The 16154-nt window shown below is 38.3% G+C and overlaps 2 protein-coding genes and 1 non-coding gene across 7 annotated transcripts; all 3 read left to right on the forward strand.

Annotated features, from left to right (window-relative positions):
* The first annotated feature begins 526 nt into the window (after positions 1–526).
* Positions 527–11998, forward strand: LOC120258873 (protein ROS1C-like). Of its 5 annotated transcripts, none has more exons than XM_039266329.1 (19): positions 527–748; positions 840–1363; positions 1464–3543; positions 4523–4613; positions 4730–6125; positions 6339–6418; positions 6895–6979; positions 7065–7156; positions 7278–7346; positions 7496–7532; positions 7629–7711; positions 8270–8710; positions 8887–8923; positions 8994–9051; positions 9142–9281; positions 9549–9614; positions 9753–9867; positions 9947–9985; positions 10329–10744. In XM_039266329.1, exons 3-19 carry the CDS (start codon positions 1965–1967, stop codon positions 10448–10450), a joined length of 4530 nt encoding a protein of 1509 aa, XP_039122263.1. In that variant the 5' UTR covers positions 527–748; positions 840–1363; positions 1464–1964; the 3' UTR covers positions 10451–10744. The 5 variants fall into 5 exon arrangements, 3 of the variants coding, with proteins under 3 accessions (XP_039122263.1, XP_039122264.1, XP_039122262.1); XR_005536025.1 differs by adding an exon at positions 11974–11998 and having other exon boundaries at positions 685–1363; positions 10329–10555; XM_039266328.1 differs by having other exon boundaries at positions 685–1363.
* On the forward strand, positions 10770–10852 carry TRNAL-UAA. The gene has a single exon. It is a non-coding gene; the product is annotated as a tRNA-Leu (tRNA).
* Positions 11711–14692, forward strand: LOC120258874 (GABA transporter 1-like). Its single transcript, XM_039266331.1, is given in 8 exon segments — positions 11711–11886; positions 12029–12259; positions 12471–12568; positions 12684–12870; positions 13055–13185; positions 13584–13820; positions 13922–14065; positions 14067–14692. Coding segments are annotated over 8 exon segments (1416 nt in total). The 5' UTR covers positions 11711–11735; the 3' UTR covers positions 14304–14692.
* The last annotated feature ends 1462 nt before the right edge of the window (positions 14693–16154 follow it).

Raw genomic sequence — 16154 nt, forward strand, 5'->3', positions numbered from 1 at the left:
TAATTGATTAATGAAAATCCAGTGTTAAAACAACATGCAAGTAATGGCAATGAATACAGTAATAAAAGATGCCCACCGAACCAGAACCACTGCTTACGCTTTCCTTCTTCTAAATATGACATTTTGACCAACATCAATATTCGACCAAACCAAACAGAGGGAAAACCGGAAAAAAAGAAAAACAAAAATGCTAGCTAGGACAACCCAAAAAAACTAGACATCCTCATCTTGCTCATTGTGCACAAGAGGTTTACTAATATAATTGTCGATAAAACAAAGCCTGCTCATTGAGGCCACTTGCTGGGCAACCCCGGAGCTTTGCAAGAAACAATGGCCAAGTGTCAACATGACTGGGCATACACGTATATGCATAATAATACACTCTTAAACACCGACAAGCGCCATCCTGATTTTACCGAGATATATTATATACACACACACACATAGTCTGACACGCCATCTACACCAAAAACGCTACAGCTTACGTGGTGCGTTTTTGGAAAAGGTGTGCTTCTCCCTTAAAAACTGGACACGGAGCCAGAGAGCGGTGGTGCCCTGTGTAACGTATGAGGCTAAAATCCCCCCTTCTCACCTTCATGATCCTCCTCCCCTGTCCCGGGACTCACCACCGTTCCTCTTTCTCATAGGGCTTCTATTCATGCCAAGGCAAGTACTGTTGTCACTGTTCCTAACCTCATTTCTTCCAGGTTTCCTAAACATTCTTTTGCTCATTTCTCTCTTGTTAAAGGTACCATGCTTATTAAGTACTTGAAAAATGGATATTATGATCAACAACTATCAGCTGCTTTATTATCTTCTCCTATCTCTTCAACTTCCAGCACTTGTGCCATAAATAAAGATTATAACAGCCAACAACAAGGACTGGAAAAAGTAAGGTTATTTCTCTGCTGCAGTTAAGGGGGTCTTGCAAGTATGACATCCGGTGAAACACCCGAACTTCATAAGCAATTACATGAGGAGAATATTGAGGATTTGCAGCCACCATCGATCCTTGCTATGCCAGCAACAACTTCTGCGGGCTTTAGCAATGGCCAGGGCACCAAGTTGGCCGTGGAGAGCACAGGACAAGGACCTTCAACCTCTGATGGTTCAAGCAGGGGTTGCATGCACTACATCCAACCTTTGACTAGAGGATTTTCACAGAAATCTTTGAGAAAAATCACTATTTTCTCAGTACCAGGCTCTGAGGCCAAGGTTGTGCCACTGGTGGTGAATGATCAGATTGGTGGCCGCAAAGTTATCACCTTCAATCCAATGATACCAAAGAGCAAGGGCAATAGTAGTGGGAGTATGATGCTCAGCAGCCCCAGTCAGGCTTTACCCCTGATATCTCACTTTCAGAGTGAGTTCCTCCGGTTTTAATTATGCACAGGTTTCTATTTCTTCTTTTCAATTCAACTGCCTGTAATGTAGTTTCTTGTTTGCTTGTCCGAATCATGCAGATGGGCATCTCATTCCTCTTCCTAAAAACGTTAATTCTACTGGAGAAAATCTTGCAAGTACTATGATCACCACCACCACCACACCACCACCACTGCCAAGCACTCTCCTTTAGCCCCCGAAACACCAGATAAGTGCTTGAGAGCAGAGGAAACTATGCATGGGGAGGGGATGTCAAGGTCTTCAGCTGATAAACCAGTGGCTGAGCAGGGAAAGCCTTCTTGTCAACAATCAGACATCCCTCCGCCTCAGAGTTGAACCATCACAGAAAACGAATGTAGATCAAGCAGACCAGGGAGTTGAATTGATTAAAACACCACAACAGAAACCCATAAGGAAGAGACATAGGCCTAAGGTCATTCGAGAAGATAAGCCCGGCAAAGCCCTCAAATTGGCGACCCCCGTGGCACTGACTCCGGAACCAGACAGAAATGTAAAGAATCGTGTCAAGAGAAAGTATACACGTAAGAAGCTAAACGTGCAAGGCTCAGATACCCCTTTCAATGGCAGTGCATGAAATCACTGGTCAAAATTGTTCTATAACACCTGAGAAGAGTCTTGATCAGAATTATAAAGATTCGACCACTTGTGTTAAAAGGAAATATGTGCGCAAAAAGATATTGCAGAATGATGAAGATTTTTCATCAGATATGGCAAGTGAAAAAATTGGTCAGCACAATATGAATTTGACTGCTAAAACTCCAGAAAAAAATGAAGGGCTGGGACAAGCTAAGAGGAAATATGTTCGCAAGAAGAAATGCTCAGATGGTTCAGAAATTCCAGCAGAGGCAAGTGGAACAGGGAATCTTTGTATTTCCAATGATTCAAAGGAACCTCACATAACTAGATCGGCCAGGAGGTGTCTGAATTTTAATTTGGAGGGTCAAACTCAAACAAGTTGCATTGTTTCGGTGATAAACCAGGGAAAATCTCAAGGACAGGAGCCAACATGCATTAAAACTAATTCCGAATCAACTGTGCAATTTGACCCTGGTTTCAAAGTGGTGGTAGAGAACACACCAGCAGGAGCGGCATATGATTTAAACTGCTCCTTAAATAAAATGCTGGAAGAGTACATTGAATTACCAGAAAAAACAACCTCAAATGTCGCAAATGGTATTGGAGAAAAATCTGTGGAAAGTTCAGAAGATGTTGTCAAAGAGAGTGAGGAATTAAGTTGCACACCAGACAAAGATAATGTCCTGCAATTAGAATTGCAAGATGCTGAAATTCAAGATGGTGAAAACATCATCCCAGAAGTTTGCTTGAAAGAAAATGTAATAGAGATGAAAGTGGCAAAGAGGGGGCCTGCTAATGATATTCAATATCATTGCCCACTTTTCCCTATAATACACAAGAAGAGGAGGACAGGTCAGAAAGATCAAAAGGCTATTTCTGCACGAACATATCCCCGTTTCCAATTGTACACAATAGCGAATTTAGCACAGTTGATGACTGTGGAGAAATCACAGGACAAAGGGTGCATCCTTAGATTTGATCAAATAGAAGTGACAACAAAAAAGAGGTCTAAGATGCCAACCCGAGCCCGAAACTCATACTCCTTGGCAGCACTTGCAGAAACCTTGTCTACAGCCACCTGCCTGAAGAAGAGATCAAAGAGGTCAGCTGTCAGAACTCTCCAAGAGAAGAATTTGCATCATATTGAAATCAGTTACATCTATGACTCTCATAGTTGCGGTAAATATCAGAAATCACTTTGTTCCAACTTAATGTCTCAGGCAATGGTACCATATGTGGATCCTGTGGAAGATATTGTTGAAAAGCTCAAATATTTGGATATAAATAGGGAATTTAAAGAACAGGATGCTCTTACTCTTTGTGCTGGAGGAGGTATTATAGTCCCAATAAGTGGACCATTTGAACTTGCTCCGACACTACGACCTCGTCCCAAGGTTGATCTGGATTCGGAGTCAGAAAGGGTTTGGAATCTTTTAATGGGAAAGGAAGGAAAAGATGAACCTGACATACTGAATAAGAATAAAGATAAGTGGTGGGCAGATGAGAGACGGGTTTTCCATGGACGTGTTGATTCATTCATTGCACGGATGCATCTAGTACAAGGTACATTAGCAATGCTTATTAGACTATAGAATCCTAATTTGCATTCCTGGTGATGGTGTCCGAAGCTTTTTTAAAGACCTACATGGGTTCTGATACCAACCACTTTTGTAATGTGAGAGAGGGTCTCTACATCTGATCTCCTCATATAAACCAACCATAATTGAAAATCTCTATTCCCCAACTCTAATCCAACCATGACTGGAATTATGAAAACTGAAGAATTAATTTCAACACAATAACAACTAGCAAGTGATAGTGAATAAGACAATTTACATGACCCTTCTGTGTGATGGCAGATCATTTCCAAACTATATGGAAATAACTATGTAGATGCCTCTTATGATGATATGGCCATTTTTAAGTGGCATCACCTAGTTAACAATATTTGACAACCTAGGAAAAATAGGTAACCTCCTTGTTTGATTGATCAAGCTTTATATAAAAGTATGCATATTTCCTAAGCAGATATGAATAATGCTTGGACTTAAATGTGCAATGACAAGTTGGTACAATATCATCTTTCAATAGTATGACTATTACATTTGCAATTGGACAACAGCAAGCTTCTAGCAGAGGCCCAAAGTTAACTGGTTGGTTGACTTGGCATGAATATGCAAGCATGTTAAGAGTGGCCATAAATTACTTTATGTTTTGCTATACAACAGACAATGGGCAAAGGTAGAGTTTAAGGTTCTCCTAAGTCAAGTCATGTCCACTGAATGCGTTGGTGAAAAATTATTCTTTTAGTAAATAAATGTAGATACAAAACAATTATGTCAGTGCATGAACCCTTGATAGTTAAGAATATTGCATGCATGCAAAATCCAGAAGTTTTAGATTTTTGCTCTCACTTTGTCAGCCAACGGATTTGTATGTATATCGGGTACTTATCTTTTCACTAGAAAGTAGCAATAGTTATTTTGTAGCAGACAAACACATCCACCCGGCTACCTTTCTACTGCGGTCATTTCCCATGTAGGGGATAGACGCTTTTCTCAATGGAAAGGATCAGTGGTTGACTCTGTGGTTGGTGTCTTCCTTACACAGAATGTTTCAGACCATCTTTCAAGGTAAAAGATGAGATCCTTTGTTATTTGGTATCTACATAACATTTAATTATGCTTCACTTATCTTAATGAAAGTGGACTTTCAACCTCATGTAAAATTTTCATGTTTCATGCCACAGTTCTGCATTCATGGCTCTTGCCGCAAGGTTTCCTTTTCAATCAGAAAACAAGGTGTCGGAACTTAATGCAGAAAGTTGGTGTAAATCAATTATTCAACAAGATAAATGCGTCCAACCCTTTGATTACATGACGCAGCATGGCAAGATGTCAATTCCAGAGGTGTCCAACCAAATTTCGATTCAAATCCAAGAAGCTAACCATATGGAAGAAAAAATGGCCAATGGTGAGAAATCAGTAAGAAACAATAGTGAAGGTGAAATGGTAGACTTGCATCCATATGAAAAGGATATAGAAGTAGGTAATAATATTCCAGATGAGAAAACAGGTACAACAGAGATTATAGCAGATGGTAATAGTTTGGCAAAAGATGAGGATAGGTATCCAATGCCCTCCCACAACCAAGTTCCTTCAAGCTCTGATCCAAATTCACAGCCAGAACTGATGATTGGAAGCAGGTGCTGTTGTTTGGAAAACTTCTCATTCATGGAGCTTTTACACATTCAAGATACGACAGAAATCTGCAGACATTGCATGCACAACAATAAGAGTGTTCCATCAACAGAGAATTGCCGTCAAATTTATGGACAAGCACAGAATGAGACTATACCAACATTGGACGAAGTTGATGGTCCCAAATGGGCATGGACGCCCAAGCATAAGCCTAATATCGATCCTGACCATAACTGTATGGGCATGCCGTGCACTTCTTCTATGTTATGTGACCTAGGAACATTATCAGAATGTGGGAAAGAAAACAAATCTCATTTCTCATCTGATGATGATGTGTTTGATGGTCCGAAATTCATGGGCACAAAAGAGAAACTCTGTGGTCACCCAACAGAGTATAGTATTGAAGCAACAGTGGACATGCAGAAAAAAAGGGTAGCTGATTTGAGACTGGAGAGTCAACATGCAGTTGAAGTGCCACATACTATTAAAGAACAGCAGAATGAAATGCATAAAACATGTGCTAATTCATGCAATAACCCTATGATGCAGAAGTCGGAGGTTGAGAAGAAAGCAGATGTATATTTAACAGATGAAAGCCACAGTTCTGAAAAGGTCCCTCTTGAAACATCAGATAATTCATCAAATGTTGAGAAGGGAGTACAATCAGATTCAAAAGATGGAAACGACAGTTCTCAGCAGGTCCCACTTGAAACAGAAAACAAGGCATCAAGAGGAAAGAAAGCAAAATTTGTAAAAAACACTAACAAGACTTTTGACTGGGATAGGTTACGAAAGCAGGTATCCAGCAATAAGAAGGAGAGAGAGAGAGCGAGCAATACCATGGATACACTGGATTGGGAATCAGTGAGGTGTGCAGATGTAAATGAAATTTCACAAACTATTCGAGGACGAGGAATGAACAATGTGCTTGCAGGAAGAATACAGGTAGTCACATGTTGGCTGGTGCTTGAGAAAGTTTGCGCTTGACCAATTTAATGTCTTTACCTGAATATAGCTTATTTTTTCTTGAAAGCCATGAAGAATGGAAAGTGAAAATATTGCTTAGTGATAAATGTCATGTTGGATATTCTTGAGGCTGTCTTCCTATAATGTGCTATTTTGGTATAGTTGATGCTAACAATTTAATATTTTTGACAGGAATTTCTCAACAGACTTGTTGGGGAGCATGGAAGCATTGACCTTGAATGGTTAAGGGATATTGAACCAGATGAAGCAAAGTAAGATTAATTATAATCTAGTAACATGTTCAGTAATGATTAATACATAAGTATAGCTTTGCTATATATATCTTCATAACAGGCCTTCATAAATAAAAAAAAAGTGTCTAAATTGTTATCAACTACTCTTCTTTGCTAGTGGATCACCATTGCACTATATGTGTATAGAGCAAATCCATACAGCTAGGAAGAGTTTTATCCTCTCCTTTGAGAAGGATGATTAATAACAATGAAAAGAGCAAGATGTTTATGCGCATGATAAGGCTTTACAGAAAAAAAGTAAATGTTGGCACTTGATTAAAAAAAAAAGAAAAACCTTTTAGAACCCTTTATGTGATTGGCTTGGCATACCTTTAATAGGGAAAAGTGATGAATGAGGAGAATACCATGGAAGAAGGTCTCACACTTGCTGTGGGTGTATGCAAGAAATTTAATAATTACAATTTAATAAGAAATGGAAATTTGGATGATTGCAGGAACTACCTCCTAAGCATTCGAGGATTGGGACTTAAAAGCGTTGAATGTGTTCGCCTTCTGACACTTCACCATTTAGCTTTCCCGGTAAGCATTTTGGCTGCTTTTCTCTAGTTTTGATAGTTTGTTTCGATGGTGATATCATCCTGACTTTTCTCACATTGCTAATTAGGTTGATACAAATGTTGGCCGCATATGTGTAAGACTTGGCTGGGTGCCATTACAACCATTGCCTGAGTCTCTCCAGTTGCACCTTTTAGAACTGTAAGAATAGTTCGATTAATTTAGACTAGCGTTAGCTCTCTGTTATAAAAAAAAAATTCCAAGTTTATGACCCAAGATAGGGATGAATAATTTTTTTTATCATTTTTCTGTGTTTCTAAAGGTATCCTGTCTTGGAGACTATCCAGAAATATCTTTGGCCTCGTTTATGTACACTTGATCAACGTACTCTGTAAGTTCTTGACACTTCGGCTGCATAATTCAATGACTGTAATAGATATACCGACTTGGATGCAGTCAGCAGTTCTCCAGTTGATTTCTACTCACTAAACATTAATTGGATTGGCAAAATAACTCTAGCTATATATTGAAACTACACAGGTATGAGCTACATTACCAAATGATTACCTTTGGGAAGGTAAGTTGTTACCCTTAACTGGGGGAAAAAGACAATCTGTTTAAATTTATGGGCTAACAGTTCATGGTGCTTTGTGGACTACTGAATTTCAAGCAGGTCTTCTGTACAAAAAGCAAGCCAAACTGCAATTCATGTCCAATGAGAGGAGAATGCAAGCACTTTGCAAGTGCCTTTGCTAGGTATGCTGCAGATAGTTATAGGCATGTCAAGGTGGCATGCTACATATGTTAAATACTTTCAGTAAGTATGTGGATTATCTTTATCCCTGAAAAAAATGAAGAGCCCTAGCACATGTGCGATAAGTTAGAAATGGAGAAAATGGCCAGCTTAAGCATTGCAAAATAAATTGTTGTTAGTTTAACAAGGTTCAAGACAGACCTAACTATGCAAATAGGAAACTCATTATCAAGTAAGTGAAAGCTCAGCCTTTCTGCTTTTGGGGAATTGGTGCTAAACTGACTTCAGAAGCATCCTCATTCCACAGGAATTTGTAAATTTGTAACAGGGATCAAGCTTAGCATCTAGTTTTATCCAGCAGATCATTAATGTGAAACCACCCTAATCCTTCTTGCTTGATATGGAAAATCCACTTGCTTTGCACCTAATATGAGTGATTGATAGCATAAGCATGCAAAGTTGGATTTCATATTTTTTATTTGAACTGATGCATGCATGCCAGATCAATGACTCTGGATGCATAAATGAACTACTAATGCAATCATCCTTCATTCATATAGTGCAAGGCTAGCACTTCCAGCGGGTGAGGAGAAAAGCTTGGTGAGCTCGGAGATACCTACTGCTTCTGAAATTGACCAGTGTCTTGTTTTAAATTCAAGGCTTCTTCCTCACCTTGAAGGTGGCCAATCCTTGCAACAAGAGACCACATTAAACAGTTGTGAGCCTATTGTTGAAGAGCCACTGACACCAGAACCTGAAAGCAGTGAAACATTAGAAAGTGAAATTGAAGATGCCTTTTATGAAGATCCTGATGAAATTCCAACTATCAAGCTCAACTTAAAAGAGTTCGCCCAAAATTTACGGGATGTCATGCGGGCAAACGATTTGGATCTTCGAGATAACGAGCTATCAAAGGCCTTAGTCACAATAAGTCCAGATGCAGCTTCTATTCCCATGCCCAAGCTAAAGAATGTTAGTCGCCTAAGAACAGAACATCAAGTGTATGTACAGCCAACCTCACACACAGAAGTTTAAGATAGACTATAGGTACCATGACAAAAGGCATGCAAAATCCTAGGCTTTTGTCATACTATATGTTAATTGTAGCTACCACAATTTAATTTGTTTCAAGGTCACGTAATCCATGACAGTCTGACTAGATCTTCCTCTTTTTCAGCTATGAACTTCCAGACTCGCACCCACTCTTAGAAGAGGTAAGTTCTTTCTTAACTTATGAATGAAAATATTTTAGTTTTATATTTCTCTCATTGAACTAAATTGCAGGTGGACCAAAGAGAGCATGATGATCCTAGTCCTTATCTACTTGCCATATGGGCTCCAGGCAAGTGCTTGATATTCATTATAATAATAATGATGGGTAAAATAGTGAAAGTTCTTAGATATTTAACAAACTATGAAATTGGAGTATCAGGTGAAACTGCAGAATCTACACAACCACCTGAAATATGCTGCAACTCTCAAGACACGGGTGAACTGTGCAATAAGGAGGTTTGCTTTGCTTGCAATAGCATACGAGAAGCAAGGACTCAGACTGTCAGAGCCACTCTTCTGGTAGTTTTTACAAACTTCCCCTGACACATAACAACTATTTGATCTACTAAATAACCAGCATCCCGAGAAGTTTTCAAGAGGAAAAACTGTGGACATATATGAAGGCGGCAGAATTCCTTACTGTGCCTTGTTAATGATTTAAACAGTTTCGGTTAAAAGTGCCACCACACATTGCTTGTTAAATATGTGGTATCGATCACTAAGTAATGAGGAGTAATTGGGTATCTACTTTAACTGGACAACTGATAAAAACATAATAATGAACAGATACCATGCCGGACGGCCATGAGAGGAAGCTTTCCACTAAATGGGACATATTTTCAGGTCAATGAGGTAAAATTTAGTCCTTCTAGCCATTCTGGCATGTCATTTTGATGAGCTTTAATTGACAGATGCTGGTGGTAATAACCACCTTGAGTTTGTGAATCAATGAATTACAAACTTATACCAGAAAACAATGTTATCATACAGGTTTTTGCTGACCATGCTTCCAGCTGCAACCCCATCAATGTTCCTAGAGGATGGATATGGAACTTGCCTAGGCGAACCGTCTATTTTGGAACATCTGTTACAACAATATTTAAGGGTAAGAAAACTGCATTTATTTAGCAGAAAACGAATTTCAACATTTTCTACAGACTGACAGTATGGTATGTTTCTGTTAGGCCTAAGGACAGAGGAGATACAGCAATGCTTTTGGAAAGGTACATATAATCTACCTACTGATTCATTTATTTATTTTCTTTTCTCCAAATCATGTCATATGATAATTCCTTGGGGATGAAATCCTCACAAGTAGAGGATGTGGGCACAATGGAAGGATAACAGAATCAAGCTAATAAAATTATGAAAGGAAAAATTGGAGTGGTAGCATTTTCTCACTATAGTTGCGGAGGTAGAAAGTTTAGTTGGAGGATCATGGGCTTGTGCTTGAGCACTCAGAGTGAATTTTATTGAACTTTAATTATCCTTAATAAAGGGTTTTAGAAGCTACAAATTAATTATTTCTTCTTAAAAAGAGTCCTCTCATCCTATATCTGTTTGCAGGCTTTGTTTGTGTTAGAGGGTTTGACAGAAAATCAAGAGCGCCAAGACCACTCTATGCAAGATTGCACTTTCCGCCGAGTAAGGTAGTTCGGAAGGGAAAGAAACCAGTTAATGAAGAATGAAGCTGGATTTGCACTGATAATAAGTGTTGTTGGAATTCATCTGCCTTGCAGAAATGAGCCCAGTGGCGGGATGTATGCACTATGTAATATGTGCGTGTAATGTGTATGTATGTAGACTTCATCATATAAGATGGAGAAGTTGCTTGCATGGCCTTATTTCGGCGTTCCTGCCTGCCATTGTCCATGGCTTATTTTTCAGTTTGGCATTTACAATCAATGACTTGTGGGAAGTTGAGGCTTAGGGATATGGGTGGATTATGATGATGTTTGAATGGAATATGGGGTTATTATTTCCATGTTAGCACCATAGCCATCATCAGCTGGTTTGCCCGAGTGGTTAAGGGGGAAGACTTAAGATCTTCTGCACAGAAGTGCGCATGGGTTCGAACCCCATAGCCAGCAACAAAAATCTTGTGCTATTATTTTGACCCTTATATTTTAATTTTTTCACAATCAGGCAACTTTTGACTATTGATATTAATATGAATACGCTGACCTAGACAAAGTCCACATTCGGACTTTCTATTTTTTATTTGTAATCCAAATTATTTATATCCTTACGGCATAATTTTTTTTTTGTTTGGGTACATAAATCCATCAAATATGCCGTTATATCCTCAAAGGCGCATTATTAAATACAAGTTGTGTGCATTAGTATATACGCAAGTTGAGTTTTCACAATGCACAAACCTTTCTTAATCAAACTCCTAAAACTAATTAAAAGTCAAAGAACAAGACCTGCTGTACATGAATGGCTACTCAGGAAACGAATTAAACTTGTAAAGCTTTCTAACTGCAACAGATAAGACGTCAATAATTAACATTGATATGCACCTGAAAATGACGAGAATAATACATATTGCCAAGAGAGACCGGCGCTAAGTTGATTTTATTTTTGGATTGGAACAATTAAAGTAGATAGATATACAAAATCAAGACTCCTAATTGTTGGCTTTCCGTAGTCCCGGTCATCCGGAGCTCAGTTAGACTGTTCTTACAATTAAGTCTGATGCTGAAAAACGGACCTGGTCACTAGTTTCATTTCCCATGCTGACTCCTCACCGTTAGTCATACGACAGCGATGTTTGCCCTACTGTATTTGGGTTTTTAGAATTAATATCCCATTCAGACAATATTGATTAGATTGACATAATTGAATAGACACACCATCAGGCAGCAGACCAGTCAAGCTATGTAGTTATATATGTATATATATACACCTCTAATCATCTGTCCTACTTATCTTGTTAATTTGTTTGACAATATTAGAGTGCTATACGGAGAGATGGCAAGCCAGGTTCGAGATGCCGTGGACAACAATATTGAACAAGTAAAGGTTGGCAGTGCTGCTGCCGTTGCTGCTCCGACGAGCTCTTTTGAAATGGATGGTTCCAAGAGGACGGATGCTGGAGCCCTCTTCGTTCTGAAATCCAAAGGTAATTAATACTAATTTGATTCTAACTAACTGAGAAATAACAACGGATAATACTATTGTATCTATATATGCATGAACATCTAACAACATATATATATATATATATATATATATATATCTATATATACTTTGTCACTGCACAGGTACATGGATGCACGCTGGATACCATTTAACAACCTCTATCGTGGCACCAAGCATCCTGAGCCTGCCCTACGCTTTTGTAAAACTGGGATGGGCCTGCTCAGTGATATTCCTTTTCATTGGCGCCTTGGTCTCCTTCTACAACTACAACCTTGTGTGCCTTGTCCTTGAGCATGAATCCAAGAATGGACGCCGACAACTTCGTTTCCGAGACATGGGCAGCGATATCTTAGGTAAATAATACTTATAATTAATTACTCCCCATATAATCGGCAGTAACTAACCTATGCTAATGCGTATACATAACAAGATCTCTGTTGATGATTCATATATAGCATGGGCTTAATTAGAAATTAATAACAAGATCTCTGTTGCTGATTCATATGTATAGCATGGGCTTAGAAATTAATTAATAACAAGATCTCTGTTGATGCATGCTTGCAGGACCTGCGTGGGGCCGCTATTATATTGGTCCGATTCAGCTCATCGTGTGCTTAGCAGCAGTGATTGGCGCAATCCTGCTGGGAGGAACAAGCATGAAGGTTCTTTGTATATTGTTCCATCATTATAACATATATTGTGCAATATGGTTCAGTCAATCAATAATTATCATCAAATTAATCCATCAATTTTTTGGTTGTATATGGACACATGCAGGCCATATATCTGGTTTCAAACCCTGAAGGGACCATGAAGTTGTACGAGTTTGTGATCATCTTCGGGTGCTTCGTGTTGCTACTGGCTCAGATACCATCATTTCATTCGTTGCGGTACATCACCTTTTTCTCCCTTGTTCTTTGCTTTGCCTACGCCGCTTGCGCCACCGGCGGCTCCATTCATGCAGGTTCCGTTCTACTCTCTCTCTCTCCCTATATATTTATATATATCCACTGCCACTGCCTAATGACTAATTCACTAGTATATCTCCGTCCTAGCTATTTGCGGACGCTTGACTAGTTGTTAATGAATCTTTTCTTCTATATTTCTACTGGAACATGAAAATTTGAGCTAATGGTCAACTCTTACAGGGAACTCATCACTTAACCCTCCCAAAGATTATTCAGTACCAGGAAACACGAGAAATATCGTTTTTGGAGTGTTTAATGGGATCGCCATCATCGGTTCCACTTACGGGATCGGTATCATTCCTGAAATTCAGGTATGTCCTTCTTATAAGCTCTTATTATTAACTAGTGTACAATTATAAGCACCTTTAATTAGTTTTTATTTGTCATATTTTTTTAGTTTTACTTGTCATATTAAAAATTTTATACAACATTAAATAATTTTTTTCTTTCTAAATTTACTCTTTCATTTAATGTGCTTGTACAATTTTTAATAAATTATAATCAACTAAACATTAAATCATATACTCCACTTAGTATAGTTTTAAATAGGGATAGTTTTGGAAAGGAATAAATTTTTTTATAAAATATAGATAACCAACTAACTTCAACCACTTTTTTTCTTAATTGGTGTGAATTAGATAAATGAGACAATTAAAAAAAAAAAAATGGAAAGAGTATATTTGTATATTAACGAACTTAATTGCTGTAGGCCACGGTGGCTCCTCCAGTCACCGGCAAGATGTTCAAGGGCTTGTGCGTCTGCTATGCCGTTGTCATGACTACCTTCTTCAGTGTGGCTATATCAGGATATTGGGCATTCGGCAACCTTTCTCAGCAAATCATCCTCAGCAACTTCATCACTGGTCTCGGTCAGTTTCTAGTCCCCAAATGGTTCATCCGCATGACCAACATCTTCACTCTCTTACAACTCACTGCTGTAGCTGCGGTATAACTAATTCATCATCTTCATCAGACTTTTGATTTATATATATACATATAATTTAAGTCTTTATTGCTCATCTAATTTTTTTAATAATTAATATGTAGGTTTACATGCAACCATTTAATGAATTACTTGAAAACTTGTTGGGTGACCCAAATAAAGGTGAATATTCAGTGAGGAATGTGATACCTAGGTTGTTTTCCCGTTCCTTTGTGGTGGCTGCCTCAACAACTTTAGCTGCAATGCTTCCCTTTCTTCGGAGACCTCAGTGCAGTGATTGGAGCTATTGGCTTCATGCCCCTAGACTTTGTCATCCCTGTTGTTTTCTACAATATCAGTTTCAAGCCATCAAAAAAGTCTTTCATCTTTTGGCTCAACATTGTCATCGCCGTTGTTTTCTCTGTCTTGTCTGTAATTGGCACCGTATCTGCAATCAGACAAGTTATTTTGGATGCCAAGAACTACAAGTTGTTCGCCGATATATAACACAATGATTCTTCTTCAAATGCTTGCTATATCTTGTATGGTTTCTCAGTGTTGTGTTCTTGTTGTTAAGTAGTTTGAGATTGATTAATTTATATTTGGAAAGAGCAATGTACTGTAATTCTAGTGTCTAGGTGCTTGATCATGCTTTTGTTAGTATTCTATGTTAGTAATAAGTATGTCTATACAATTATAGATGTATTCTATGTATAGTGTGGAGGAGTATCATGGATTAATTTCTTGAATAATCACTGAACTTTACTTTATTTTCAAAATGATCATTTAAGTTCAATTTGAATCAAAACGGTCATTGATTTTCAATTTATGTTCACCGGTGAGTCATTCGAGTGTCTCTCGCCCCTCTTTCCTTACGTGGCAGCCGGAGAAGTTGACTCAGCAGTCTAGCCACACACCAAGTGCTGATGTGGCCATCTAAGTCATTTAAAATATGCCAAATCAGTGGGAGGATTCCAGGTTGGGCAGTCTTCGTCTTCTTCCAAGTAAGTGGCAACAATGGCAAAGCCATCCAACGGATGCCATGGGAGAAGAAGATCTCGGTGCTTCCATTTGTACAAGAGGCCAAATCACACATGGAGGAAGGCGTTCGCATGTCTCACCGGTTGTTATGAAGTGTGGGAAATCATTGTTGGAAGACCTAATTCCATCGCTCTTACTTTTAACTGGGTCTCATGCATATGAATGTCAGGCCTTAAGGGAGATATTGTAGTTTGAGTGAGAAAGTGGGAGAGGGGATGTAACATGGAGGTATTAGGGGTAAAGTGTATGATTTCGGGCACTTTGTTTGTTTGTTTGTTTGTTTGTTTGTTTGTTTGTTTGTTTGTTTGTTTGTTTAGTTTTTCCATTTGCTATCGAATACGTTGATTGTAATCTAAGTTATCAGAATTGAATTCAATGTACATTGTAATCTAAGTTATGATACTCGAATGGAATGTACATTCTCCTTATTATAAAACCGTGATCTAGAAATATTTTTGATTATCATGAAACACTAAAAACTTTAGTTTACTTTTATTTTTCAAACCGATTGTTTTAGAGTTTGTAATTACGATAATGGAATGCATTATGATAGAGTGGAAGTAATTCTTGAATGTCATTTTTTTAATCCCGAGAAATCTGCATATAACTCGAGATTTTTAATTTGCACAAAAACCCGGAGATTTGGAAACCGGAGAATCAAAGACATAACCCGCAAGAAAGCTATGCACATAACTTGGAGAAATCGCACATAAGTGGAGATTTTAATCTGCAGAAAACCTGGACATTTGGAACCTAGAGAAATCAGCACATAACCTACAGCTTTAATATGGACATAGCCTAGAGAAATCTGCACATAGCTGGAGATTTTTAATCTACGTAAAAACCTGGAGATTTGGAACCTTGAGAAATCAACACATAACCTCGCAGCTTTTAATATGCACATTACCCTGAGAAATCAGCACATAAGTGGAGCTTTTAATCCATACAAAACCCGGAGATTTGGAACCCGAGAAAACTACACATAATAGGATCTTTTTCATTTATACAAAGCCTCGGATATTTGGAACCCGGAGTAATCAAAGACATAAACTCGGAGAAATCTCAACATAATCAGTAGTTTAATCAAACTAGCAACCTCGTACATTTTTAATCTACACAAATGAAGAAGTTCTTAATCCAGCTTGCATGAAGTCACATGTATGTAGTTCAACTGTATATACATCCCCGTAAACATATTAATTGAGAACAACTTATCTGAATTAAGGTAATAACTAATAAATGCATACAAGTTTTACTGCACACACAGTAGAGAATTTCAAGTTTGCATTTAAATACTCAGTTTAAAAGTTACACACT

This window comes from Dioscorea cayenensis, chromosome 4, assembly GCF_009730915.1.
Source record: "Dioscorea cayenensis subsp. rotundata cultivar TDr96_F1 chromosome 4, TDr96_F1_v2_PseudoChromosome.rev07_lg8_w22 25.fasta, whole genome shotgun sequence".
NCBI lineage: Eukaryota > Viridiplantae > Streptophyta > Magnoliopsida > Dioscoreales > Dioscoreaceae > Dioscorea > Dioscorea cayenensis.

Bases quoted from the DNA above. Each gene is read 5' to 3' on its own strand.
- LOC120258873 (XM_039266329.1), top strand. From the start codon at position 1,965: ATGGCAGTGCATGAAATCACTGGTCAAAATTGTTCTATAACACCTGAG. The intron at 7,712-8,269 runs GTATGCTGCAGA...TCATTCATATAG, and splicing joins TTTGCAAGTGCCTTTGCTAG to TGCAAGGCTAGCACTTCCAG. The intron at 9,615-9,752 runs GTAAAATTTAGT...GTTATCATACAG, and splicing joins CATATTTTCAGGTCAATGAG to GTTTTTGCTGACCATGCTTC.